Genomic DNA, 27,870 nt, shown 5'->3' with positions numbered 1-27,870 from the left:
GGTTGGGACTGCTGTGGTGAGCAAGACTCAGACTCCCTCCAGAGACCTGCAGGGTAGTGGGGGAGAAGGAGAAGGCAGGCCCTCCCTTTTATATCACTTTATTGAGGTATCATTGGAGGACAATAAACTGCATGTATTTATTTAAAGTATACGATTTGATTGGTTTTGACATCTGCATACACCCATGAAACCATCACCATAATCAAGATAATGAACATTTCTGGACTTCCATGGTGGTCCAGTGGTTAAGACTCTGCACTTCCACTTCAGGGGGCATGGGTTCGATCCCTGGTACCCCTGGTCGGGGAAGTTCCACATGCTGTGTGGTGCGGCCAGAAAAAAAAAGATAATGAACATTTCTACTACTCCCGAAGGTGTCCTGGTGCCCCCCCTATAATCTATCCCTTCCTCTGTCCCCTTCCACAGCAAGCACGGATCTGCAAGCACTTCTGATACAATTTAACAAGTGCTACAGTCGGGGAAGCACAGAGTGCAGGTGTTGGGGAGCCCGGGTGAAACCCCTAACCTAGTCAGGGTGGGACTTGGGAGACTTCCTGGAGGAGGTGAGGTCAGAGCTGGGGTGAGAAGGATGAGCAGTGAGACCAGGGTGACACGTGGTACCTTAGGTCATTTAGTAGGTCTGCAGTGTCAGGTTTGGTTCAAATACTGCCTCAATTGCTTCCTTAGCCCTGTGACCTTGGCAAAGTTCCTGAATCTGACTGAGTCTTGGTTTCCTCCTCTGTAAAATGGGGAGAATACTGTCTCCCTTTGAAATAGTTGTTGTAGGTAAAAAAGAAATGGGCTGGGGGACAGGCCTACTCAGCAGCCGACACAGGGCAGGTCCTTCGTGAGTGATGGCTTTTATTATCCTTCTAGCATCTCTCCCTCCAAATCCATCTCCCACTGCCTGGTGCAATCTGTGCCCTTCTTTTTTTTTTAAAAGGCCCATTTTTATGCTTCCATAAAAATACTGTGTTTTCCACCTAAAAATCCTTCTCATCCTCCAAGGGCCAGCTCAGATGCTGCCAGCCCTGGGAAGCGGCCCCTCGTCCTCCAGGCGCAGTTAATCTCACAGTCCCTCTGCCGGGTTTGAGCTGTCTGTGTTGTGCTCATTTGATAGCTTAGATGTGCATCTTCCCCTCTGCAGAGTGGGCTCTGGAAGCACGCGGATGCCTTTCTTCATGTGCGCAGCAGGGTGCCAGTAAATGTGTAGGATTGTAGGGAGGTAGACTCTCAGGGGTGTGTGTATGTGTGTGTCTGCTGGGCGAGTGGGGTGAGTAGCCTGGCCTGAGAAGTGACCTAAGAGGTGAGATGTCAACAGACAAAGGCAGGAGGGGAACTCGAAAACCAAGGAGATGAAATTAGGGCCTAGAGAGTAGTTTTGAACTTGTTTCAGGCTGCAGGATTCCTTTTGTATAAATTCTGATTTAAATGGGAGGGGTCCTGAAGACCCACCTGGCAGGTGACCCCCAAGGAATTCTGCGGGACTCAAAGACTCCAGTTTGCAAACTTGCGTTAGGCAGTTGGGAGGTGTAGGTGGTTCTCAAGGAGACTGACCAATCAGCTGTGGTTTTCCTGTCCCCCCCCTGGATTGACAAACCTGGAAGTGGGTGGATTGTGGTTGATAATAGCTGAGACGCAGCCCAGCCTTCTTCCTGTTATCACCTCCCCCCCAGAGAAAGCAGCCCTTATGTAGTCAGAAGAGAAAACTGAGCTCATCTTCTCTTCTTTATGGTGAACAAAGTAAGATTTGTTCATGGCAAGGTAAGGGTTGGAAGAGAGAGCTTGTGATGCTAAGCTGAGACCTGCAATTACCTGATTAGCATCTTTGAAAAAAAAATTACTGAGGTTTTTTTCTGATTATACAAAGGGTATAGCACAGTGATATGTACAGTATGATACTGTTTGTGTCAGAAAGATGAAAATGGGCCCAAACAAATGCCTCATATGGGCACATTTTAATGTAAATACTTAGAAAAGGTCTGTGAGGATGCTCAGGGAATGGTTACCTCTGGGTTGACACAGGGGCTGGGGGTATGGGCCAGGTGACTCACCTTTCTGTACTATTGTGAGTTTTTGAAAGAAAAGATGCTCATGCCTCACTTGTATGATTTAAAAAAATAATTTAAAAAATAATACATGTTCGTTTTTTTAATGGGAGAATATAGTCAAGTCATAATCCCTTCCACTAGAGATAGCCACTGTTAGCTTTGGGGGGTTGCCACCCCCCCGCACACACTTTTTAAAAAAATCTGTACCAGTGTGTGAATGTGTTAAATATGTGTACTTTTTTTTTACTCCCCAAACTGGTTATAAAATAGAGAGGTTTGTGTCCTGCTTTTTCTTCCCTTAACCTTTCCCCATGTCATTAAATATTCTCCAAAAAACATGGTATTTAATGCCCGCCTGGTGTTCCCTGGCTGCAACCAAGCCCCCTTTGTCAGAGACACTCAGTTCTTTATGCTTGAGAGTCACCGGTTGGAACAGCCCAGTGTTGTCATTGCTGTGGGTTGGCAAATGGGCCCTCACTGACTAACCTCTGCCACGTTAACACGTGGTTTTTGGATCCGTAGCACCCCGAGCAGAAGGCAGACCGGTATTTTGTGTTATACAAACCGCCCCCTAAAGACAACATTCCCGCCCTAGTGGAGGAGTACCTGGAACGCGCCACCTTCGTAGCCAATGACCTCGACTGGCTCCTGGCCCTGCCTCACGATAAATTCTGGTGCCAGGTAACATTCTATCAAAATTCACGCTAAGACAAAGCACATGACATGCCATTGGTTGGGTGCTGTTGTTTTTCTCTCCCAGGAGATGCTTTTTTTCTCTACTTCTTACACTGGATCCTTAACAGCAAATTGTGGTTTGGATTGCTCTGACTTGTATCACAGTCTTAATGATGTTTACACAACGCCTTCCAACACGTCATTTTTAGAAACTCGTGTTTAGCCCTCGGCTCATTTATACCTCTTCGGTCCCTTGGGGTTGGAGTGTTTGCCACAGTCCAGGGCTGATGGGCCGTGAGCCCTGCACAGTCTACCCACACGCCCTTGGGCCTCAGTGACGAGCCCTTGCTGTCCTCTGTCGCCTGGCTTAGGTTGTCTTCGACGAGACTCTGCAGAAGTGCCTGGACTCCTACCTGCACTATGTCCCCCGAAAGTTCGACGAGTGGGTGGCCCCGGCCCCTGACGTCGTTGACATGGAGAAGCGCCTCCACCGAAGTGTTTTTCTCACCTTCCTTCGCATGTCCACTCACAAGGAATCCAAAGTAAGCCGCGGATCCCGTGACAGGTCACCACCGCCACCTGACACCTCTGTGCCAGGCTCTCACCCCTGGGAAGGAAGGCTCTGGAAGTATCATGTTTCCTCTGTCTCCCCTCTGCTTTTATTCCCACCATTGGGGAAGAAATCTGTGCCACCTCCCTTATCCTCTCAGTCACCGGGTCGCCTGTGTTACACCCAATGTTTTCATCGATGGGGAGCCGAGGGCCCTGTGCCAGGAGGCGCGTGACTGTGCCCTTGTGCGTCAGAGGGCGAAAACATTGATTCTGAGTTTTTAGAGGAACTCGTATGTGCTTTTTAAAAACCTTTACTTTTTTTCCCCCGATTTTAAAAATAATAATACTGTCTCTAAACAACTCAAACATAACAGAAATATTTTGTAGATAATGAAAGTCATCCACAAAATCCCCTCCCCTCAAAATGACCACTGTCAAGGTGCATGTTCCTTCAGGAAACTTTTTTCCTTTCAATGTGTGTGTGTGCGTGCATATTTATTTTAAAAATAGTATCTTGCTTTTTTGTTTTTTTAACTTGTTAGCATGGAAATTTTCAAATATACACAAAAGTATAATGACTCCCACGTACCCATTACCTGGGTTCAACAGGTATCAACATCTTGTTTGCTCCCTCCCCCTGAGTTTTCTGTTTTTCTTGGAGTATTTTAAACAATCCCAGACATCATGGTGATTCACACATAAATATTTTAGAATGATTCCCCAGCTGATGGTTTTATAGTGAGCTGTTGCTTCTGTTTACATTAAGATGAAGTGTGACCACTGCTCCAGGTCAGTCCACGAGGCTCAGACATATCCGTGGTGTGGACAGAGCTTCTTCTGTTAGCCAGGCCCCTGCTGATGGACCTGAAGGTTGTTTCTTGTGAGCTTGCTATTACCCTGCAATGCACGTGTTTTTGGAAAGTCTCTCATCCTTTCTGCACTGTTCCTTAGGATCACTTCATTTCCCCCTCTGCTTTTGGAGAAATCCTCTACAACAACTTCCTGTTTGACGTCCCAAAGATCCTGGACCTCTGCGTGCTCTTTGGAAAAGGCAACTCCCCGCTGCTGCAGAAGATGATAGGTGAGTAGGGCCTGTGGCCTGGGGGCGGCAGGGCGGGGGGGCACAGAGATGGCCCCCACATTCCAAAGGCGGGCGCCCGGATGAGCACAGGGGGATTCAGAGCAGCAGCAGTGGGTGGTGCTTGGAAATGTCTTAGTGGACGTGTGTGTCAACTCTGAAAGAAGTGACTAAGTGGCGGTGGGAGAGTGGAGACAAAAATTGGCATCACGCAGCTGCTCCAGGATCTTGGAGTCCTAGCATTAGGCCATATGTCAAACAGTCGAAGGAGTCGGGGAGTTTGCTTCAGCAATGAGAGTAAGAACGGTGGCGACAGCTAACGGTTATTTGAGTGCTCACTGGCGACTCTGCCGACACTCCTCATATGTCATCTCAGTTGATCCTCCCAGTCGCCCTGTGATGTCAGTGGTGTCATCATCCCCATTTACAGTTAAGGAAACTGAGGTTAAATGTAAGGGACTTGCCTGAGAGGCCGTGACTAATGAGTGGCCAGGCTGGGATTGTCACTTGGGCCTGACTCTCAAGCTCTTGCCCTTGGCCACTCCCTGCCTCAGGGGTGATGGGGCTGCCTCAGAAATGTCGAGATTTGCATTGCTGCTAAGAACAGATTGGGGCAGAGTTCAGGGAGGACCCTTTGGGGTTGTGAAGGGAACAGACATCAGCAGTTGGATCCCATCAGGAGGCCACGGGTTGGAAGTTTCACTCAGAGGCGGAAGCTTTGTTGGGAAGTTACAGAGGGAACAGTGCCACAGTGGACTCGTCTTTGAATAGCCACTCATGGCATTGGACTGGCACGGAGAGCTACTCACCCTGGACACCCCTGTCAGCACTCCTCACCCTGAGATTGTAGGATAGAGACTTCCAAATGCCCAGTTACAGAGCTCAGTTATCCCTAGAAATGTCTTCTTCCCTTCCTTCCTTCCTCCCCTCCGCCGCAATAATAAAGGTAATATATGTTAATTTAGAAAATTTTGAAAGAATATAAAATGTAAAGAAACAGGAAAGCAATTACTAAATTCCTGCAACCAGAGACAATGATTTGGTGATTATTCCCTTCTAGTCTTTTCTCTTTGTATTTTTTTTAAAACATATTAGAGCATAATGTGTATGAAATATCACATCCAGCTTTTTCATTGGAACAACCTCTGGTTTCTCATTCAAATCTAATTATTGCCTGATCATCAGTTAATTTCTTTTATTTTCCCTGGGAAAGACCCTTAATAATTATACTCTAGACAGAGGTTGGGGTGAGTGCACAAAAGCAGGCACGATTAGTTAGAGAAACAATTATTAGGCCGGTTTGGTTGGAGTGGAGCATTCTGGGAGGGCAGCGCAGGAGCCAGGGGAGGAAGCTGGGGCCAGATCAAGGAGGGCTCCATGCCAGGCTTTGGCACTTGGGGAGCAGTATCACTTGGTGGCTAAGAAGGCAGGTTCTAGAGTTGAACTGCCCAATCCACAGCTTTAGTCCCGGCTATGTCACCTTGACCAAGTCAGTTAGCCACTCTAAGCCTGAGTTTTCTCACCTGAAGAAAGGGAAGACCAACTTGTAGGATGGTTGTGGGGATTAAATATGAGGTGGTGCTCAGCACAGAGCCTGGCACGTTACAGGCACTTGGTAAGTGTGGGCTCTTACTGTGACGAGGCTGTGGGAGCCTCTAGGAGCTTGGAGCAGGGCGGGGAGCCATCTGGCGACAAGGTTAATCTGGCAACATGCAGGTGGGGAGGGTGGTGACGGGAAGCCATGGAGGAGGCCAGGGCTTCAGTATGGGTTTGAAGGTGAGAGCCTGCTTGGGCTGCTGGGGCAGAAAAGGACACATCTGGGAGTAAAGTGGGGCTTAGTGAGGTCAGCTGGAGGGAGGAGTCTTAACGACTCTGGAGAAAACGTGAGGTGGGGGAGCGGGTTGTAAGTAGAGGCAAGGGCAGCATTAGGTCCGTGGGCTGTAGACGGCTGTGAGGGTCCAGGCAGAGGTGCTCTCTGGCCGCATTTCCAGACAAGCGAGGGTGGTGTGAGAGAGCTCCGCCTGTTGCCGGGGTTCCTAATCTTTTGGGTCACTGACTCCTTTGAGAATCAGATGAAAGCTTGTCTCCAGGAAAACATACCCCCTCATAGAGTTTGAGCTGTTTTAGAATATTCTCATCCCCAGATTGAGAACCCTAAATTGGCTTATTAAGGAGAGCCCTTTCTTTGGCTCACAGAAGCTGGTTCACAGAAAAGAGGGCAGGATCAGGCATCAGGAGCCCCTTCATATTGTGTATGTCTGTCTGTCTGTCTGCCTCTCCGTCTGCAGGCCCCTTTTCCACACCCTTCAACACGTGTGCGCGCACGTGCGCGCACACACACACACACACACACACACACACTAGCTGTCTTTCCAACCCTTGAGCAGAAGACACGAGACACAGCAAGGGGCAGCCTCCACTTTCTCTACCACAGAAGCTCTTGAGCAAAGCAGATCAGCTGGAAGAGGGTTGACAAAGGAGACAAGGGGGGAGCAAGGGAACTGGCCAATTGTCCTTTGGGCAGAAGCCCAGTCCTTGCCCTGTCCCCGCCTCCTGTTTTTTTTTCAGCCTTAAGGCTGGTGTTGTGAATCAGCAAGTGTAATTGTGAAAGCAGGGCTCTTCAGTTAGACTCTCCTGGAGCTGCTTTGCCAGAGCAGGAGTATATGAGGCCTTGGCCCTGTGGAGGACAGCACTGATCTCTTTGGCAATACCTTGCATCCACCCTGGGTTTCTGAACTGCTTCAGTCTGAGAAGGGACATTTCAAGGGAGGCCATTGCTGTCCCTTCTTTTTTAATTATTTCTTTAAGAGATCAAAAGTCAGATCTTCAGTGTCATTGGAGTCAGATAAAGGAGAAGAAAGAGACTCCGAAAACCCCAAGGGTAGATTGTGAAATGTGATCTATTTTGATGCTTATAAAATATCCCTGTTACTCAGGCCTAAGCATGGGAAGTATTATGAAAGAGTGCCTTCCCCTGTGCCCGGTGGTCCAGGAGTGGTGAGGACCGCTGTGTGGCCTGGGAATTATGGGAGGAGACCTGCTCCTGATGCCTGGGTCAGGAGACTCTGCCTGGAGAGGGTGACACCTGCCTTATGGTGGACTTAGCTCTGGGAGGTCACTGCAGGCAGAGGGAGGGGACAGGGCTCATTGTGTGAGGTTGAGGATGGTGTGAGGGAAGAATGCAATTTGAGGGATGGGAAGAGGGTGGCCGGAAATGCCAGCAGAAGCCAGATCTTACCGGCCCTTCGTGCCATGGTCAGGAGTTCAAACTTGCCCTTGAGGATATTGCTAGGAGGGTTTTATGAGGAAGAGCAGAGGTTGGTGGGGAGACAGCTCAGTCACTCCCCGCCTGTCAGGAGCATGTGGGCACAGATGGTCAGGGAGTACCTTCACAGGTTGAGGGGTCAGATGGGAGGTGCTGAGGAAGCTCCTGCTGGTAAAACTCAGCTTTCTGGAATCAAGGAATGAAGCGGCCTCCAGGAAGGTGCTTACAGAAAGTCCAGCCACCTAGTGATTCGCTTACTCACCCAGCCCCATCTGGCCTTTGATCTCATTCATTTTCAAATCCTCCAGGATAGGGTGAGGGCTGCAGGGTTATCATTAAGGCAACCGAGGACAGACCTGCCCAAAGACAGAGGACACCTAGAGGTCAGAGCACCCTGACAGTCAGCCAGCCTTAGGTCCTGGGATTGTAGTGGGATGAGGAACCCAGGCCTCTTCTTAAGGGCAGTGGCATTTTGCATCATCATGTCCCCCAGCTAGCTGTGATCCTCCTTCCCTCCCCCCCTCCCCCACCCATTTGGGCAGCCAGGACACTCAGTTTCTGTTCCAGTTACCGTATGCTCTAACCTCTGCACTCACAGCAGCAGCACTTGGAGGATAGTGAACACTTGGAGAGGGGCTTCATTTTATAGGAATAAGTGCAAATGTGTGATAAATCTATCTCCAGGTCCCTGGCAGGCCTCTCACCTTGGAGTAGGGATTAGTATGGCTAGCAGATTCAAAAGCAGAGGGTAAGAGAATTTCTAGAGAAATTTCTCCCTAGAATCTCCTCACATTACTAGAGGCGTGGCCTGGCAAGACTCCTGGATTGTAGCACCCAGGTTTCTTGAGCAGAGTGATCCTGTCTCCTAATTTTCCTGGATGACTAGCTCCCATTTACAAAGCCAGTGCTGTCATACAAAGCACAGTGCCCAAGTGTGATCATTCCCTGGGGATGGCAGGGTGAGCTGGTTTGACCAGGGAGGGTCTTTTATGTAATTCGCTGGGCAGAGGTGCTTAAAAGGTTAACTTGTAGTGAGCAAGGTCCCTCCCTCACCCTGGGGAAGTTTCTAGGCTGGGCCAAAGCTCTGTGCCAGCGGGGCCGGGGCCAAGACTGCTTTAGTGCAGGCAGGCTTAGGAAAGGGGAGAAAGGTCACAGAACATGCTGGCAACCATTTGTACTGTGTCCTCTCCACCCTCACTGTCTTTTCCCAATTCCTACTTTTCTCTTCTCTTTTCAGGAAACATCTTTCTCCAACAGCCAAGTTACTATAATGACCTGGATGAAACCATGCCCACCATCCTTCAGGTACTGACTGACTCTCAGCCCTGCCCAGGGGAGGCAGAGCCCTTCTCCTACCTGCTGATGTTCCTCAACTTTCCTGGAGGAGTCTGAGAGAAATTCCCCCCACCCCCACCCCAGATACACCTCCAGACTGTCTCTGTGTTGCACCCCTCACCTCGCTCCTTTGAATTCATCCTTTCCTCTCTTGAACGGGACTGAAATCTAAGGGCTATCCAGCACTCATACAGAAAGAGCTTGGGGTGCATTTTGTGTTGTTTGTCAACAGCCATCTGCCTCTAAGGATACCCCTGTACGTTTCTCAAATCAGATGAAATAATGTTCACTGTAGAAAATTTGGAAAATTAAAAAAAAAAGGAGAAAAAAACAGAAAGAGGGAGATTAATCTTCCTCCATAATCCCACCACCAAGAGATAACCGCTGTTCACAGTAACTCTTAGAATTTTACATGCTAGCATACTTAAAATATAGCACAATCAGTTAAATACTTACATGATTTTATGATGGGCTCTGTTTTCCCCTCACTGTTGATTTGTCTTTTATTTCAATATAGTTCCCATAAATCGCCATCTCTAGGGGATCCAAAAACATATGTTACTGACTGTAACTCTTAAATATTCATCACCATACACTTGTCCAGTCTATCCAGGTAATATCCACAGGATTTACATACATTTGGTCATTTTAATCCTCACCACAATCCTGCAAGAAGGATGCCCCCATTATTCCACTTTGACACAGATTCCACTCTCATCCTGCTCTCTGAGAAGGTCACTGTCTCAGCTGGTGTCCCAGGAACGCTGGCATATATTCTAAAGATTCCAAGCAGTTTTCGGATCACCAGTCACTCGCTGCAGGATGGGGGTCCTAGCTGCTGGCTCGACGGGATGTGGGAGAGTCATCTCTTGTGTTTCACAGGTCTTCAGCAATATCCTCCAGCACTGTGGTTTGCAAGGGGACGGGGCCTGCGCCACACCCCAGAAGCTTGAGGAGAGGGGCCGGCTGACCCCCAGCGACATGCCTCTCCTGGTGAGGTTGCCCTTCAGCCCAGCTTCTTTCTGGCCAGTAGAAGGCCCAGCAGCTTCTTCCCCTGCTCACAGCCCTTTATCCCAACCCCACAGGCAGCTGTTCCCGTCACACAGGTTTAGAGCGTTTCAGCAGGCCTTCTCTTTTCACTGGGAGCTTCATTTATGGAGTAGCGGAGGGAACAGGATGGAGGTTTAGTCTTCACATAGTTCAGGTGGACAGGTTCCTGGGTGCGTTATTCATTGAGCCTTTCATCCACTGCGCTGATTTGCGCGGAGGAGCCTCTAGCACGTGCCAGGCCCCAGGCTGGGCCGTGAAGGTGAAGCAGTGAGCAGAAGCAGACATGGCGCCTGCTCTCGTGGAACTCAGAATCTAATGGGGATGACAGATGGGAGGTAAATGTTTAAGGAGCCTGGACGTGCGTCTGGCCCTGTGTTAAGCACCAGAGATAGAGGAGGAACGAAGCACCTGTGAGCTGCCCTCCTGGAGCTTGCGATCTTGTGGGAAAACAGGCCTTAAACAAGTGTTTCAGAAAAGGGCACACCGAGTGCTGTGGGAGCAGGGCATGTTACCCCTCTGAACCGCAGAGAAGTCTCTACAGATAAGTCTCCTCATCTGTAGAATGGAGATCCCAGCCTGCTTGTTAGCGTCATCGTGAGAATCAGGGAAGCCTATGAGGACGCACTCCCTGTTCTGTACAGGCGCTTCAAACTCTAAGGAAAGTGGAGTGGGCTATTCTTGTCCTCACTGGGATGTACTTTCTGTGCGGGACCTCAGGCGCTGTCTTCAGATTCAGGGATGGGTTCTCCTTCAACTTCCAAGAGAGAATCGTATTAGCCCAGGGGACCTCCCTGGCGGTCCAGTGGTTAAGACTTTGCCTTCCAGTGCAGGGGGTGCGTGTTTGATCCCTGGTTGGGGAGCTAAGATCCCACATATGCCTTGTGGCCAAAAAACCAAAACAAAGCAGAAGCAATATTGTAACAAATTCAATAAAGACTTTTAAAATGGTACACATCAATATATATATATATATTTAATTTAAAAAAAAAAGAGAGAGAATCGTATTAGCCCAGAGCTAGAAGTCACCCTAGAGATCCCTGGCTGTGCATCTGTTGGAACTACAGTAGCAAGACCCGAGGCTTGGGTTGAGCTCCCCAGATCGTGCTTCTAGAGATGGACCAGCCAGTCTTTGCCCGGACCTCCAGCGTTCACCTGCCTGTTGGGGACCCCCGGCTTTGTCAGCTTTGTCTCAGACCCTCTACAGAGCTGTCCCTGGGGCGGAGGAGAATAATGCAGTGTTTTCCTTTGGCGACAGGAATTAAAGGACATCGTTCTCTACCTTTGTGATACCTGCACCACACTCTGGGCCTTTCTGGATATCTTCCCTTTGGCTTGCCCAACCTTCCAGAAACACGACTTCTGTTACAGGTACAGAGGTAGTTCTGGCTGTTGAAGTCGAGGTTGGAGTTCACATCTTCGTTCAGCAAGTATTTATTGGGTGCTTAGCATGCACCAGGCCCTCTTCCAGCTCCTGCCTGTGTGGAGGCTGCATTTGAGAAGCACTGCTATTTGGGGCTAAGAACAGGGGAGGGGAGGAAGAAAAACACCAACCCAAGAGTCGGGCAGTTTCAATTCAGTCCCGTTTTGTTTCAGAGCCCCTGTCACAGGCAGGCACAGGGAGTGACAGATGATAAGGAGCGGGCTGAGGACTTCAGCCTCCAGCCCAGGGAAGAGCACACGTGAGGATGTGAGCAGATGTGCGCCCGTGTGGCGCCAGCTGTTGGGGCCGAATTATGAACACAGACGAGGGAGCAAAGTTCTATCTGGTGAAATAAGAGAAGGTTTCAGGACAACCCTTAAATGAGGTCTTAAGAATGAACAGCAACCTTCCAGGCGGAGAAAGGTTTCCATGGCCGGAAGGGCATTCAGGCTGGCGGAGTGAAGCCTGCGGAGGCCCAGCGTGTGTTCCAGGGAGAACAGGGGAGTGGAGTGTGACACGAGGGGCGGGTGTGGGCGTGGGGAGCAGGCGACAACCAGATACGGCTCCAGGGAAGTCAGACTTGGTTTGATGTGTGCTGGCAGGGAGTGGGGCCTTTATTGTGCAGGCAGGAGGGAGGCCCTGGAGGCTTTTATCCAAAGAACTCATAGAAAGATCCTGCTGTGATGAAGAAAGATACAAAGGGGGATACAGGGCGGGGAGGGAGACCCTTTTTGCCCACTTAGCACCATGGGCATCTGTTCTGTGCAGTGAGAAAGGGGTGCGCGGGGGGGTGGGCTGGTAACTGGCACGCTGCCTGACAATGGCAGAAGGTGGGGGTGGTCGAGGTGGGGTTGGGCTGCCCTGTTCTCAGTGGCCTCTGGCTGTTCTTGCCAGGCGTCTCTCCCCACCGTTTGCAGGAGCTTCTGGGAGCTGCCCAGCTCTGTCCACCCAGCCCTCTGTCCATTCGGTCATTTGCTCACCCATTCAACAAAACATTTATCTAGCCCTGGCATGTGCCAGAGATGGCAGCTGGTGCCCTGAGCCCGCCTGGATCTCCTCAGCTCCCGAAAATCAGACATGAGGATTGATCAGCCTCCCGGAGAACGTTAGAATAAAGCACTGATCCACACTTTCCCCAGAAGGAAGGGGTTAGGATGGGACTCTTAAAAATGTTGTCACAGTTTTTATAAGGTATCTTTTCTCATGGTAAATGTGACAAATGCTTGTAGGAACTTTGGGAAATCCCCAAAGGTAGGAAATGAAAATCACTATGAGAGATCATGCTGTTCTTAGACTTATTTTCATTCACCATAAGCATTTTACCATCTTGTGAAAGCATCTTCCCAAACATGGCGCAGAGGGCTTTGGAAAGGGTCTTTGGAGATGAGAGGGTCATTTCTGGAAGAGCTGACTTTCCTGCGAGGTACCCGTGGTGGCAGGGGAGCAGCTCCACCCATCTCAAGATGAAGAGGAAGAAAACACTTTTGACTGCGAGTGACCCTGCCTTTGGCAAATGACACTGCCTCTGACCCACAAACAGCCTGGGGCTGGCTCAGCCTGTTCCAACTGTGCTGGAGGCCAGGAACACCCGCTGAGCGAAGCAGCCCCTCAGTCCCAGAGGGCTCTGGTCAAGGGGCTACCTCCCCAAACAGCCCTCTAGCTAATCTCTCTCAGAACAACCTTCTCCGCCCTCCTCTCTTTCTGTCTTTTAATTCTGTGAATGAATAATACATTCACATGGTTCAAAACTCAAAAAGTATAAAATACACATTGAAAAGCCTCCCTCTCCCCCTTCCCCAGTTCTGTTCCTCACACACAAGCATCGTGTTAGGTTTTTTTGTGGAATTTTCCAGAGATATGCATGTAAATATGCACATATAAGCAAATATACACATTATAAATCTCCCGTCCTCTTTTTAATATTTAATATACTGGCATATTATGAGGACTGTATGTACTGTTTGCATTTTACTTTTAAATTTAATGTACATCTGTGCATAAAGCACCTTCAGTCTTTGGTATGGCTGGGTAGAATTCCGTTGTGTGGGACACCAGCCCCCAGAGATTTAGGTTTTTTCCAACTGTTTGCTATTACAAAAAAATTGCCGTAAAGAATAACTTTGCACACGGGTCATTATGTACCTCTTTACAAGTATATCTGAGAAATAAATTCCTAGAAGTAGAATTGTGGGAACAGATGGTATACGCATTTAAAATTTTCACAGATCTCGCCAAATCACCCTCTATAGGGGTTGTTTCAGTTAACCCTCCCACCAGCAGTGTATCCTGGCAACGCCTGACTCTGCTTGAGCCAAACTACCCTCTCTGTCGTCTTCTGGGTGCCAGGCTGTGGGCCTCGTAAGACCTGCCTCTTTGGGCCTGCTTACCCTCTGCTACGCACAGCACCACACTAGGAAAAAGTTGTCAGCGGCCAGCCGATCCACAGACAGATGTTTACAGGGTGCCTGCTGCAGATTCAGCGCTGTCCTAGGCACGTCAGCTGCATTTCTGGCTTTGGGAAGCTTAAGATGTTCAGAGATAGAATTACACCCCAGAAGAGAGGTAGCTGCATTTTAAGTTGTAAAAACGCGATCTTCTGAGTGCTGTGCATCTAGTTCCAGGGAGGAGTAATCACAGGAGTGAGCGTGATCAGGAAGCATGTGGCTGGGATGAAGAGTTTCTGTTTTCGCTTTTGTTGAAATTTTTATTGGAGTATAGTTGATTTACAACGTTGTGTTAGTTTCAGGTGTACAGCAAAGTGAATCAGTTATACATATATATGTATATATCTCCATTCTTTTTCAGATTCTTTTCCCATATATCAATAGGTTGCTACAGAATTTATTTTAAAATTTTTATTTATTTATTTATTTTTGGCTGCATTGGGTCTTCGTTGATGCGTGCGGGCTTTCTCTAGTTGTGGCGAGCGGGGGCTACTCTTCGTTGCGGTGCGCGGGCTTCTCATTGCAGTGGCTTCTCTTGTTGTGGAGCACAGGTTCTAGGCGCGCGGGCTTCAGTAGTTGCGGCTCGCGGCCTCTAGAGCCCAGAGTCAGTAGTTGTGGAGCACAGGCTTAGTTGCTCTGCAGCATGTGGGATCTTCCCAGACCAGGGATCGAACCCCTGTCCCCTGCATTGGCAGACAGATTCTTATCCACTGCGCCACCAGGGAAGCCCTGTTACAGAACATTGAGTAGAGCTCCCTGTGCTATACAGTAGGTTCTTATTAGTTATCTATTTTATATATAGTAGTGTGTATATGTTAATCCCAATCTCCTAATTTAGGGGATGGAGAGTTTAAATCTGAGTTGAGAAGGGGTGGCTGTGAGGTTGCTGAGGTGAGAAGCAGAGTTGGCTATACTGTGCCAGGTGCGGATGTACCAGAGAGGAGTTACACTTTGATGTCATAGGAGGTAGGGAGCTGCTGGCAGTTTTTGAGCAAGACAAAAGTCACCTTGTATTTGTTCCTCAAACCCCAGTGAGTCTGGGTGGCCCTCTCATTGCTCTGTTAGAATGAGCCTATCTGGGCCTTGGTTTCCCATATGAATGGGGGAAGTAGCTCCAGGGCACTTCCCACGAGGCTCTTCCTAGGACCAGCCACTGTGGGACAATCTGGGGTGAACTTCAGGAAGAGCCAGGGTGGTCCTGGGAGAAAACTGTGGTGACAATTTGGGAGCAAGAAATAGGCCTTCCCACTCCCTTGAGTTTGCTTTGCTTTTTCTAATGAAGTGTGATATTTGTGAGCTAATCCAGCCTTTTACCCACGTGTGCCACCACAGGCTAGCTTCCTTTTACGAAATAGCAATTCCCGAACTGGAGTCTGCAATTAAGAAGAGGAGGCTTGAAGATAGCAAGTGAGGCGGGGACAAAACTAAGAGTATTGTTGTGGGAGAGAGAAGCCCCAGCTTGGGCCCTGCCCTCCGTGGGCTTTGGCATCCCCATCTCTAAGTCAAGGGGGTGGGACCAAGGGCCATGCGGATTTGGCTGGTGCCTCCCTACCTAATGGCCTCCCGGCCTCGGTATTGAAGCCTTTTCCCTTCAGCTGTTGCTCCAAGCTCTTCTTGACCTGCTGGTTCCTGACCCCCTGTTTGAGCTGAGAAGTGGCCCTGGAACCAGCCGGCCTCTCAGAGCCTGTAGCCTTTTGCCAACTGCTGTCAACAGCGAACTGTGAGGCTTTCCCAGCCCCTGGGGGCGGGGGCGGGGGTTGGGGGGCAAGGGGCACCTGCAAATGCTGGGAAGAAGTTCCCTCGGTGCCTTTTTTGCTTCTCAAATCTACTTCTTTTTTCTCTGTGGCCTTCAAAGGCTGCTAGGTGACCTGTGGCAGAGGCTCTCCCATTCCAGGAAGAAGCTACTGGAGATTTTTCACATCCTCCTGAACCAGATCTGCCTTCTCCCAGTCCTAGAAAGCAGGTAAGCACTCGGGAGCCACTGCCCCACCCGGGTGGAAGAGCCCCCTCCCCAAGCCCAGCAGAGGCGTTTCCCTCACTTCATCTTGTCCTCCCCTGCTCCAGGGTTGCTGAGCAAAGATGGAAAACTGAGAAAAATGCCTCTTTCCTCCAACTGGCTGGAGGCCTGGCAGAGGGGTGGGGTGAGCGGGCGAGGAAGGGAGCTGCAGATTGTCTGCATGGAATGAGCTCATCTTGCCTGTGTCCTGTTCCAGCTGTGACAACATTCAGGGCTTTATCGAAGAGTTCCTTCAGATCTTCAGCTCCTTGCTGCAGGAGAAGAGGTGAGCGTGTGGCTGAGCTGGGACGGGCCCGTGGCACTCCCACCAGCCCCAGGAGACCTTACGTAATAGAGCCCCTGCCATGTGCTCACCACGGTCTAAGCTTCTGGCATTTGTGGTTGGGCAGCAGACATGGGGAGTGGCCCGCAGCAAACCGTGTGGCTCCAGCCCCTGTGGCTCCAGCCCTGTCTCCCCCGACACCCTCCCCCCACCCCGCCGCACTCTCTCTGGCAGGTTCCTCCGGGACTATGATGCTCTCTTCCCCGTGGCCGATGACATCAGCCTGTTGCAGCAGGCCTCGTCAGCCTTGTATCCTTCCACTGCAGCCCCTGGGACGGGCCTGGCCTGACTGGGTCGGACCCACAGGAGTGGAGGGACATTTGGCCCCAGAACACGCGGCCAGCCTTCCCTAGATGCCCGCCGAGGCCCCGGCCCCAGTCTCTGGAGGAGGTGACTGCTCTGATCCTTGGGGCAAATACAGCCCTACTTACCCTAGTCTTTGCTGAGCATCTGGGCCTGTGTGACCAAGATGGACTCAGCCCTGCCCTTATGGACCTCACTGCAGGATGAGAGATGGATAATTAAATAGGCAGTTAGAGTGTCATATGGGAGAAATTCAGAGTCAGGGGAAACCAGGGGGGCCTTCAACCCAGTGGAGCTTGGGGTGGGGGTGTCACACGGAAGTGAAATCCAAGTTGAAAACAGCGCAAAGAAGAGGAGGTGACCAAACCCTGAATTAAGTGTTCCCAGGGGACAGCGGACAGAGCAGGCCTATCTGAGGAGCCCACAGATGTTGTGTGCAGATTGCAGAGGGCTGAGGGGAAGGGGTCTAGCGGGAGGGGGTTTAGGCCATGGCAGATGAGCTGGGGCCGAGCAGACCTTCATGGCCCAGGGATGGCCCTCACTGAGAAGTTTGGGGTCAACCCTGCAAGTGCTGGGGAGCCATGGAAGGGTGTGAAGCAGAGGGTGACATTGTCAGTTTCATACTTTGGCTGGTGGGGGGTTGGGTTAGAGGTAGAGTGAGGGGGTCTAGGGCAACTCCCCAGCGTCTGGCTTGGCAATACCCAGGGTAGTGGAGAGGGAGGAGGGGCAGGAACGAGCAGGCCCAAGGGCCATTTTGGTGGCTGAGTAGGTTGCTCAGTCCTGTCTCAGGGACACCCTGTGGGCCCCCAGCCTTTGCAGAAAGCACGCAGCTGGTTCGACAGGAAGCCCAGTGGTAGTGTCCCCACCGGGCCTTCCTCCTGGGGGTCAGTGCAGAGGAGGAGCTGCTGGATCGTCCAAATGCCATGTCCCAGGATGCTCTGCTGCCAGCCCCTGGCCCTTTCTTTACCCAGAGCTGCTTTCTGCTGAGTGGCAGGTACCGGGTTTTCAGGCTAGTGTGGCTATGGTGTGCCTGGCCCGTTTCCTCATGTAGCCCAGGTGCCCGTGATGCCCACTGGATGCAGCCCAGACAGCCCCTGGCCGAAGCCGTACAGTCAGATGCTGGGGATGGATTGCGAAACAATGCTGCCTCAGAGCTGCCCTCCCAAGAGACTCCTTAACACGTCCTCATAGGGACGAGACTCGGACCGCCTACATCCTCCAGGCAGTTGAGAGTGCATGGGAAGGGGTGGACCAAAGGAAAGCCACCAATGCCAAAGACCCACCAGTGGCTGAGAATCCTAACAGGGTCGTGGAGGCGGCGGAGGCGGTCAGCAGACCGTCATCGCTTCCCCAGAACTTGGAGGAAGAGGAGGTGTGTGACAGGAGCGGTGCTTCCCCTGCTCCCCAGCCCCTCCTGGCCCCATCGAGAGGTTGGGGCAGCGGGAAACCTCCCTTCTTTGTTCCTGCTCTGAGGGAAAAGGGTTTCTTTTGGAGTTGACAGCCTCGAGCTGCTGGTCAGCTCTGCGTGGCCTTTAGAGGGTTCTGAGCTGCGGGCATGCTGGGCGGGGTGTGAGGAAGGCAAGTCGCTTAGCTGTCAAAGCCTCAGTTTCCCCTCCATAAGATGAAGCAATGGAGCTTTTTCCATGTGAAATCCTTGTTGGCACTCTCCTCTAAACAGAGTGGAAACCTCTGATCTAGTGCTTTCACTCCAGGCTTTTCCAGAACTCACCATCGCCAAGTCTGTGGCCGTACTGATTGGCCACTGAGCCAATGTGGGGGGCAGCATGATGTGGGGATTAAGACCACACAGTCTCTGGGGTCAGGCAGCTCAGGGACGTATCCTGGTTCTGCCACCCGCCAGCTGTGTGGCCTCAGGCACGTCCCTCACATCAGCCTTGGTTTCTCACCTGTAAGGTAGGGACCGCCACTGTCCCCACCTCCATGTGGCTGTGGGATGATGCTCAGAGCTGCTGTGTGGAGTGAGTGCTCTGAGCCTGGCTGGCCCTCGATGCTCCATTGACAGACGCTGCTGCTCTTCCTGTTAGACCCCAGGCCCCGTGACTGCTGTCTCAGGACCTTGGAGAATGACAGCCCCTTGTGCCTCCCCGCCCCCCCACCTTTTCCCCGTTTGGCTTATTTCAGACATGGAGGAGTTTTACTGTTGTTTTTTTGATTTGTGAATTTCCTTAAAAGCCTAAAAAATTAAGCCACTTCGAGCTTTCTATACACTGAATCCCCCTCATCGAGGCGGAGATAATCAAAGGAGAGCATCTCCACATAGTCAGGTCTGGTGGTTGCTGTTCCGCTCTGACCTCAGTCATCAACCTGTCCGAGCAGGAAAAGGACTTGATTCATAGAAGCCACGGCCATTTATGGAGAGCCTAGTCCATGCCAGGCACAGGGCTCTGTGTTTTTTGTGCGAAAGCGCCCTGCCCCAAGTCACACAGCCAGAAGTAGCTCAGCTGGTAAATCGTAGAGCCCCCTTTCACTTAAGTGACTTGGCTCAGGCCCCTCGGCCAGGAGGGGCAGGGCTGGGACTCAAACCAGGTCCCCTGACTCGAGACCAGCACTGTTGGGGGCCGGTTGCCCTGTCACTGGCCCAACCTAGCCTTCCCCTACTTCACTCTGGCTCTTCCCACAGTGCCTGGGGGCAGCGGCTGCTCCAGGCCCCGCCGTGTGTGGCGTGGAGCTGGACTCACTCATCTCCCAAGTGAAGGACCTGCTGCCAGACCTTGGCGAGGGCTTCATCCTGGCCTGCCTGGAGCACTACAGCTATGACCCGGAGCAGGTGATCAACAACATCCTGGAGGGGCGGCTGGCCCCTGCCCTCAGCCAGCTGGACCACGGCCTAGACAGGTGGGAGAGACGGGTGGGAGGAGGCTCACGGCATCCAGCCTGCCCCAGGGCCCTTGTCAGGGGCCCCTCTTAGTTCCTCTGCCTCCCACGTGTCCCGGGACTCAGCTCGCTTGCTCTTCCCCACAGCAGAGTTTCCCAACCGTGGAAGCTAATGTCCTCTTTGAGGAAACAGAAACCTCAGGCCCCGGAGGTCCTCACATGCCCCCTGCAGGGCAGAGTGGGCACCGCTGGACTGCCCTGCTCCACCTCGTAGGAAGACCCATTAGAGCCACAGGGATGTGACCGAGGGGTCGAGAGCCTTCAGAGCTCTGATGTTGCTGGCCTGCCGTGTCATTGCCACCTTCCCAGTAGATTCCTGAGGGAGGACAGCCAAAGCTTCTCACTTCCTTCAGAACCACCCTTCTTTTTTGTTTGGCTGCACCGCGCGCCTTGTGGGATTTTAGTTCCCCAACCAGGGATCGAACCTGGGCCCTCGGCAGTGAGAGCACAGAGTCCTAACCATTGGACTGCCAGGGAATTCCCCATACCCACCTTTCCTGAGTTGGGCCCACTGCTTCCCTGAAGGCCCCGGGAGGCAGAAGGAATGAGTGCAGGAATGGGTGTTTCTTCCATGAATAAATGTTGTTTATTGAATGAATGAATGAAGTTAGCTCTGCCTTTGGACAAGCTCCTCAGCCTCCGTGTGCCCATTTTACAGGTGAGGGCACTTGAGGCAAAAAGAGCTTGAGTGACCTCTGACTATCTATCTCATAGGGCTGTCGTGAGCAAAACCTGTGTGAATGGCACGCAGGACCAAGGGACACTTTGTATGAGGGGTGGCCGCCTACCCAGGCAGGGACAGGATTGGGCAGGTTTTTAGGCTGTGTCCCAGGTGTGGCTGTTGAAGGGGGGTGGAGTCTCTGACGGATAGAACATGATGGGGGGAGTGGGTGCAGGTAGACGTCCACTAGCAAGGCCCCCTGAAATGGATTTCTGTGCTGCCCCCCAGACAGCTGAAGCCAGACCCGACTCCCCTGCTGGCGTCTCGTCACAACATCTTCCAGAATGATGAGTTTGACGTGTTCAGCAGGGACTCAGTGGACCTGAGCCGGGTACACAAGGGCAGGAGGTGAGTGTGGTGGGCCGTGGGGTTCCAGGGACCCCAACTCTGCAAGTGCAGAGAGAAAGCGAGAAACTCAGGGCCCCCATCTTGATGGAATTGGTCATGGAGCTTCTGCTCGGGGCTCCCCCCATACTTGGCACCCATGTGCTCCCAGCAGCCGAGCTCAGGGTCTCTAATGATCCTGCTTTAGGCTCCAACTCTGCACACAGAGTTAGTGAGTCCTTGTTGACAGCAAAAGGCCAGCGGGACCAAAACCAGCCCTTCTTCCCTTCTTACATCTTTGGAGGTGTCCACCTCCAAATCCCTGGATGGGAGAGCTGGGCAGTGCTTCCCAGCAGCTGCTCCTTGACCTGAATTTTTCCATCTGGTGACAAAATGAGCAAATGAAGGACCTGTCCTGAGTGAGCTTTTCAGAAGTGAATGTATTCCATTTTAAGACCTTTCCACTTATGTTTGGTCTATGTCCTTCTTACTTTTTTGGCATTGAAAAGTCCATTCATGATTTATTCATTTATTCAACAAATATTTGCCTGGTGCTTCTAGGCCCTGGATTTATTAGGTGCTGGGGATGTGGTGGGGAGTGAAACAGACAGGGCCCCTGCCCACGTGGAGTTTGCACTAATCAGCTTGGCAAACAAGGAACATGAAATTGCAGATGAAAAAGATTCTCCAAAGTGGAGGTGCACAGACTTCCAAGCCTCTAGTCGGGGCTTCAGTCCAGACAGAAAGGCTCCTTGGAGAAAATGATGTGGGACTGACTGTGGAAGGACGAGGAAGGGTCAGTTGTGCAAAGGGGGCAGGAGAAGCTTTCCAAGCAGAGTGAACAGCAGGAGTGGTGGCCCCGAGGACGTGGGAGCATGGTGAGGGTCGCCTGAGCCGATACATTATATGTTTTGGAAAGATCACCTGGCTTTGGAATGGAGACCCCTTGGAGGGGCTGAGAGTCAGCAGCCACATGGCATGATGGAGAATGGCGGGATCAGACACCGTCAGCCCTGCACTAGACCCCCAGCGTTCTCCTGCATGGGGCTGCTTCGCGGAATCCAGAAATCTAGGAACCGCTGGATGAGTCCAGCCCGCCCTCTCCCCCAACACATAGATGAAGGTGGTGAGGGTCAGAGAGGGGAGAGGACCCGCCCCGTTCTTGGGATAGGAGCCTCAGTGCCAGAAGCTCAAGCTGTTCCCCATTCCCAGGGCTGTCCAACGCTAGAAGCGTGGCTGACTGCTGGCCTGGGTACCCGGCACAGGGCAACTATAAAGCCATCTGGCTGGCTGGACAGGAAGCATTTGCAAACTGCTTAGTCACGCACGTTGCAACATCCCCAGATCCCAGGCTGGCGATGTTCTCCTGTATCAGTGGCCACTGTTCCAGGCCAGAATGACCCTGCCATGGGGAGAGGGGCAGACGAGGGGGGCTGTACCCGTGCTCGAAGGAGCTCCCGGCTGCCTGGCAGAGAGACCAGGTAGCAAATGTTTACTGAACTCGTTGTGCCGGGTAGCCCGGGCAGAGTCTCTGTTCATGTGTTCATTATTTATTTATTCATACAGCAAATATTTATTAAGTGATTCACTATCTCCAGATCCTGTGCTAGAGACACCAGGAGACAAGGTGAGCAGGGTGCCCAGGCCTCATCCTCAAAGGACACAGAGACCGTGGGAAAGACTTAGGACATTAAACAAGCCGTGACAGAGTGGAGAGGTGCCAGGATGGGGCACGGAGGGGCCTCAGTGGGGACCCCTGTCCTGATGCGGGCAGGGCAGGGGGGCTTAGGGCCTTGGCCCTGCCTTCACGGAGCACGTGAGAAATTAAGTAGCACAAGGCAGGTCACCGTTGAGTTAAAATGTGTGTGTGTCATTAAACCAGATACGATATACTCAGTGGCTCAAGTAATAAGGAAATCTGTCCCCTTGCGTGACAGGCAGTTACAGGGTAGGGAAGTCTAGGCTTGGTTGACCTGTGGTGCAGCCACATCATCAAGGGTGCATCTTGCTCCCTCAGGGCCACTGGGTAACTGCAGCTGTTTCAGCTGTGACGTCCAGAAATGACACAGCCAAGAGGAAGTCTGGACCAGGTCTTTCTGCATCTCTCTTAGAGGCCAGGAAACCTTTCCCAGAACTCCCCAGATTCCCCTCACATCTCACTGGGGAACTGGGTCACAGGGCCGAGGTCCAGGGCTCCAAGAAAAGGGGGAAGGGGGAGGACCTGAGCAAAATGAGGGTCTGATAGGAGTGGGGGTGAGGTAAAGGGGGGTTGTTGGGTAGACGCCGAGCACATGTGCCACAGGTGTATAGTAGCTAAGGAAGGAGGCGGTGTGTGTAAGGTGGGGTCCCCTAACTCCTTTGGACTGGACAGTGGTGCCCTGGAAGATAATAAGTGTTCTCTCTCAAATTAGTTCTATTGCCAAAAATGTCTGTGTACCCTGTGTGCCTCCTGGAGAGTCACAGGGCACATTAGTACATTAAAGGCTCTGACAAGTCCTGTAGTGAAAGAAATAGGATTCCCTTTGCTGAGCTCAGCAGGTGCCAGGTCCACTTCTGCTCATTGTCTGATTTCATGCTCACATCATCCCTGGGAGGCAGAACTAAGTCTTGTCAAGGATAAGGGGCCAGCCTATGATCACACCACTCAGGAAGTAGCCAAGCAGACTTGAGTCAGGAGGCCTGTGTTATGGCCCTGGCTCTGCTGGTAGAAGATGTGTGACCTTGGGAAGGTTACATTGCCTCTCTGGAGCCCCTGATTCCTCACCTGGAAAAGGGGGGCTTTATTGCCTCTTCAGGCTCTTTAGAGGTTCAAAAGTGGGTGTCACCCCACTAAGGGCCAGTTTGAGTTGGGTCTTGAAGGATAGGCTGGAGGAAACAAGGGGGGAAAAGGTGGCACGTTTCAGGAGAGCCCGCGTGTTCTCTGGGCTTGTAGGAGGCCAAGGAAGCAACTTGCTCCAAATATGGTCTCCGAAGCTACTGCTCCTTGACTGATGTTCTGGCTCTCAGATGGATCCTTTTTTTTTAACATATTTATTGGAGTATAATTGCTTTACAATGTTGTGTTAGTTTCTGCTGTATAACAAAGTGAATCAACTATATGTATACATATATCCCCATATCCCCTCCCTCTTGTGTCTCCCTCCCACCCTCCCTATCCCACCCCTCTAGGTGGTCACAAAGCACCGAGCTGATCTCCCCATGTGATACAGCTGCTTCCCACTAGCTATCTATGTTACATTTAGTAGTGTATAGATGTCAGTGCTACTCTCTCACTTCGTCCCAGCTTACCCTTCCCCCTCCCCGTGTCCTCAAGTCCATTCTCTACGTCTGCATCTTTATTCCTGTCCTGCCCCTAGGTTCATCAGAACCATTTTTTTTTTTAGAGTCCATGTATATGTGTTAGCATACGGTATTTGTTTTTCTCTTTCTGACTTACTTCACTCTGTATGACAGACTCCAGGTCCATCCACCTCACTACAAATAACTCAATCTCGTTTCTTTTTATGGCTGAGTAATATTCCATTGTATATATGTGCCACATCTTCTTTATCTATTCATCTGTCAATGGACACTTTGGTTGCTTCCATGTCCTGGCTATTGTAAATAGAGCTGCAATGAACATTGTGGTACATGACTCTTTTTGAATTATGGTTTTCTCAGGGTATATGCCCAGTAGTGGGATTGCTGCGTCGTATGGTAGTTCTATTTTTAGTTTTTTAAGGAACCTCCATACTGTTCTCCATAGTGGCTGTATCAATTTACATTCCCACCAACAGTGCAAGAGGGTTCCCATTTCTCCACACCCTCTCCAGCATTTATTGTTCGTAGATTTTTTGATGATGGCCATTCTGACTGGTGTGAGGTGATACCTCATTGTGATTTTGATTTGTATTTCTCTAATGATTAGTGTTGAGCATCCTTTCATGTGTTTGTTGGCAATCTGTGTATCTTCTTTGGAGAAATGTCTATTTAGATCTTCTGCCCATTTTTGGATTGGGTTGTTTGTTTTTTGATATTGAGCTGCATGAGCTGCTTGTATATTTTGGAGATCAATCCTATGTCAGTTGCTTCGTTTGCAAATATTTTCTCCCATTCTGAGGGTTGTCTTTTTGTCTTGTTTATGGTTTCCTTTGCTGTGCAAAGCTCTTAAGTTTCATTAGGTCCCATTTATTTATTTTTGTTTTTATTTCCATTTCTCTAGGAGGTGGGTCAAAAAGGATCTTGCTGTGATTTATGTCAAAAAGTGTTCTTCCTGTGTTTTCCTCTAAGAGTTTTATAGTGTCTGGCCTTACATTTAGGTCTTTAATCCATTTTGAGTTTATTTTTGTGTATGGTGTTAGGAAGTGTTCTAATTTCATTCTTTTACATGCAGCTGTCCAGTTTTCCCAGCACCACTTATTGAAGAGGCTGTCTTTTCTCCATTGTATATTCTTGCCTCCTTTGTCATAGATTAGGTGACCATATGTGTGTGGGTTTATCTCTGGGCTTTCTATCCTGTTCCATTGATCTATATTTCTGTTTTGGTGCCAGTACCATACTATCTTGATTACTGTAGCTTTGTAGTATAGTCTGATGTCAGGAAGCCTGATTCCTCCAGCTCCGTTTTTCTTTCTCAAGTTTGCTTTGGCTATTCGGGGTCAGATGGATCTTTTCCTGGCTGGTTTTGCCCCTGATTTTCATTTCCTTCTCTGGCTCCAAATGAGGTCATGGGGCCAAAGCCACACCTTCTTGGATGGGGTACCCAGGGCACCAGGCTCCTCTGTCCTTACCCATGTCCTCTCCTAGGACCCAGCTGGGGCAGGTGCAGTTTGCCAGGCTTCTCTGTGGTCCTTCTGGGAGCAACATAACCAGAGGGCGCACCGTGTGAAAGAACCTCCCTACTGCCGGGACTGAGGGCCAGGTAGACCGGGAGCCATGGGATATGGCAGAGAGAACAGTGACAGCTCTCATCCATCCTTGGTCCCCTGGCCCAGCACAGGGCCTGGCACCTAGCAGGCCCTCAGGAAACGTGTGTTGATTGAATGGGTGTGCTTCTGCCAGTGGCACCAACCACCTGGACATGCTTGGCCCCTTTCATTTCCTCTCTGCCTCTTTTCTCTCCAGCCCTCAACGTGGCAAAGAGAGCCAGGTAAGGGCCGAGGCCACAGTCACACGCCCCCTCTCCTGGCATGAGCTGAAACTTTCCTGTGGACCAAGATTTTTCCCTGGTCCAGACAAACGTCTCTGCACCATGGAGCCTCCATTACCCCTTCTCCAGCCCCCCCGCTAGGCCCCCTGCACCCCAGTTCATTTCTCCTTTCCTTGTGTTTCCAGGACATGCTTACCTTCATCTAGCACACTTCTGCTCTTTGCCACTAGACTGAGCTCCTTAAGGGCAAATCCAGATCTTACTCTTTTCTGAATCTCTCCCCAACCCAGCTTTAGCACCCTGCCCAGCATATAGTAGGCCCTTTATAAAAACTGTCAAAGGAAGCAAATCCTAACCCGCCATGCTGGAGGCTGCAGTCCTGACCTGCACCAGGTTCCCAGGCCAGACACAGCCCTCCAGACTCAGGCGCCTGCCCCTCCCTGCACCAAAAGCCAGTTAATAGAAGATTTTTATGAATGCTATGGACTTTGTGTCTCTTCTTTTTTTTCCCCTTACCCTTGATACATTCCAGAGGCCCGATTTCACAGCTAAGCTGGATTTTCTTTCCTGGCATCTCATATTGATTTCCCCTGCAGGGCTAGAAACTACATTCCACAGGCCTGTGTGTCTGACAAACCAGGTTTTCTACAGATTTGCAAAACCCGGAGTCAAGAGGCCTGAGTCCCCACTATGGCTGTGCTACAGCTCACTGTGTTCCCAAACACGTCTCTCCCCTTCCCTCCCCTGCCCCCGACTTTCCTCCCCTGTGATATGACAGGAGTTAAACTTTCAGACTTTTTCTTGCCATGCAATCTGACATGGAAGATTGAACTGCAGGACGGACGAGGCCCTGTGCTAAAGCGGGGGTGAAAGTGAGAGACTGGGACCCCTCCTCGCCCCTCACACCCTGAGGCCGCCTAGGGCTCCCCTGAGCTCACTAAGAAAGCGACATGTGGCCTTGCTCTTTCTTCAGTTTGTGTTTGTTTTAAAAGATTTGGATAACCCCAGGCCCCTCCTTGGAGTAACCAGGCATTTGGCAGGGGGCTTACTAGCCCTCTCTCTGTGCATTTATGTGCATAGATAGGTATGTGCCCACAGGAGGAGATAGTTGTTCTGGTTTGCTTTCTGCTTTTTATACAGATGGGATCATACTGTGCGTTTTTCTCTGCTTGTTTTTTTCCTGGAGAATGTCTTAGATTTCTTTCTCCATCAGCACAAATAGATCACCGTCATTCTTGAGAGCTGCCGCCCAGCATTCTGTGGCACAGAGGGAGCACATGTCCTTTGGCCGTTTCACCCGTGATGGACATGAGTTGCTCTCCGTTTTTCACTGTTACAAACGATGCTGAAAAGAAAATCCCCAATCAGACCTCTGTGTGCACATGGCCAGCGTTGCTCTAGGGTGGACGCCTTGAAAGGGAGTCTCCCGGCTGAAGGGAGGGGCATGTTTTCCACTTTAACAGCTGCTCCTGGGGTGCCCTCTAGAGTGGCTGGACCCAGTCACATGGGCACCAGCAGCGGTGAGCCCCACGCCCCCACCGGTGCTTGATCTCAATTTGTGGCAGCCTGAGGCAGGGAGAAGTGAGCCATGGAAGCTGCAGCCCCTTCCCATGCCTTCAAAGCCTAATGGTTTTCCTTTGTGTCTCCTTGCTGTTCCCTCTCGGTGCCAGGAAGGAGGAGAGCGCGCGGAGCCTGCTGAACGACAAGCGGGAGGTGGTGGCGCAGCGGCGGCGCTACGAGCAGTACAGCGTGGTGACGGAGGAGGTAGGCATCCCCAGGCCACCGGCCGTGCTGCGGGGGGAGACCGGCCAGCCCCGGGCCCCTCGGACCCACACTTCTGCCGTCTCAGGTGCCAGTGCAGCCAGGGGAGGACTCGCCTTACCGCGGTGACGACTATGAGGATGAGTATGATGACACATATGATGGCAACCAGGTGGGCGCCAACGACGCAGACTCAGATGATGAGCTCATCAGCCGCAGGTGAGGCTGTCAAATTCCAGGGGCAGAGCGGCCTCCCACAGCCTCTTGTTTATACAGATCAGGGAGCCAGGGCCCAGGTCACGTGAGCAAGTCAGTGGCAGAACCAGGGCCCGAACCCAGGCCTCCTGACTCCTAGTCCAGTGGTCCCTCCACCCCAGCCACCCCCTTGGCCGGTTGGTCCAACCTACCCTGAGTGAGGCAGCATTTATTGGGTCTCATGCAGGAGTTTTACATTTTTCTTCCTAATTGCAGAAAACTTTTCCCAATGGGATCTTATGGAGATTCCCCAATTCCCCGGTAAAAGCAGAGC

The 27,870-nt window shown here is 51.2% G+C and overlaps 1 protein-coding gene across 8 annotated transcripts in view; it reads left to right on the top strand.

Annotated features, from left to right (window-relative positions):
- The window catches only part of ASCC2 (activating signal cointegrator 1 complex subunit 2), a 41,394-nt gene that overhangs the window by 7,545 nt on the left and 5,979 nt on the right, over positions 1-27,870 (top strand). For 2 of the 8 annotated variants that reach the window (XM_061168931.1, XM_061168930.1), the window contains 15 exons: positions 2,574-2,732; positions 3,098-3,268; positions 4,230-4,359; positions 8,859-8,926; positions 9,839-9,949; positions 11,262-11,374; positions 15,203-15,277; positions 15,726-15,833; positions 16,084-16,152; positions 16,384-16,458; positions 17,704-17,884; positions 19,154-19,368; positions 20,357-20,476; positions 27,251-27,344; positions 27,430-27,560. In XM_061168931.1, the coding sequence (XP_061024914.1) occupies positions 2,574-2,732; positions 3,098-3,268; positions 4,230-4,359; positions 8,859-8,926; positions 9,839-9,949; positions 11,262-11,374; positions 15,203-15,277; positions 15,726-15,833; positions 16,084-16,152; positions 16,384-16,458; positions 17,704-17,884; positions 19,154-19,368; positions 20,357-20,476; positions 27,251-27,344; positions 27,430-27,560 (1,820 nt within the window). The remainder of the gene's footprint in view (positions 1-2,573; positions 2,733-3,097; positions 3,269-4,229; positions 4,360-8,858; positions 8,927-9,838; positions 9,950-11,261; positions 11,375-15,202; positions 15,278-15,725; positions 15,834-16,083; positions 16,153-16,383; positions 16,459-17,703; positions 17,885-19,153; positions 19,369-20,356; positions 20,477-27,250; positions 27,345-27,429; positions 27,561-27,870) is intronic. The other 6 variants (XM_061168932.1, XM_061168933.1, XM_061168937.1 and 3 more) reach the window with 4 other exon arrangements.

This window comes from Eubalaena glacialis, chromosome 15 (genome assembly GCF_028564815.1).
Source record: "Eubalaena glacialis isolate mEubGla1 chromosome 15, mEubGla1.1.hap2.+ XY, whole genome shotgun sequence".
In the NCBI taxonomy this organism is placed as follows: Eukaryota; Metazoa; Chordata; class Mammalia; order Artiodactyla; family Balaenidae; genus Eubalaena; species Eubalaena glacialis.
This window is presented reverse-complemented; position numbering and strand designations above follow the sequence as displayed.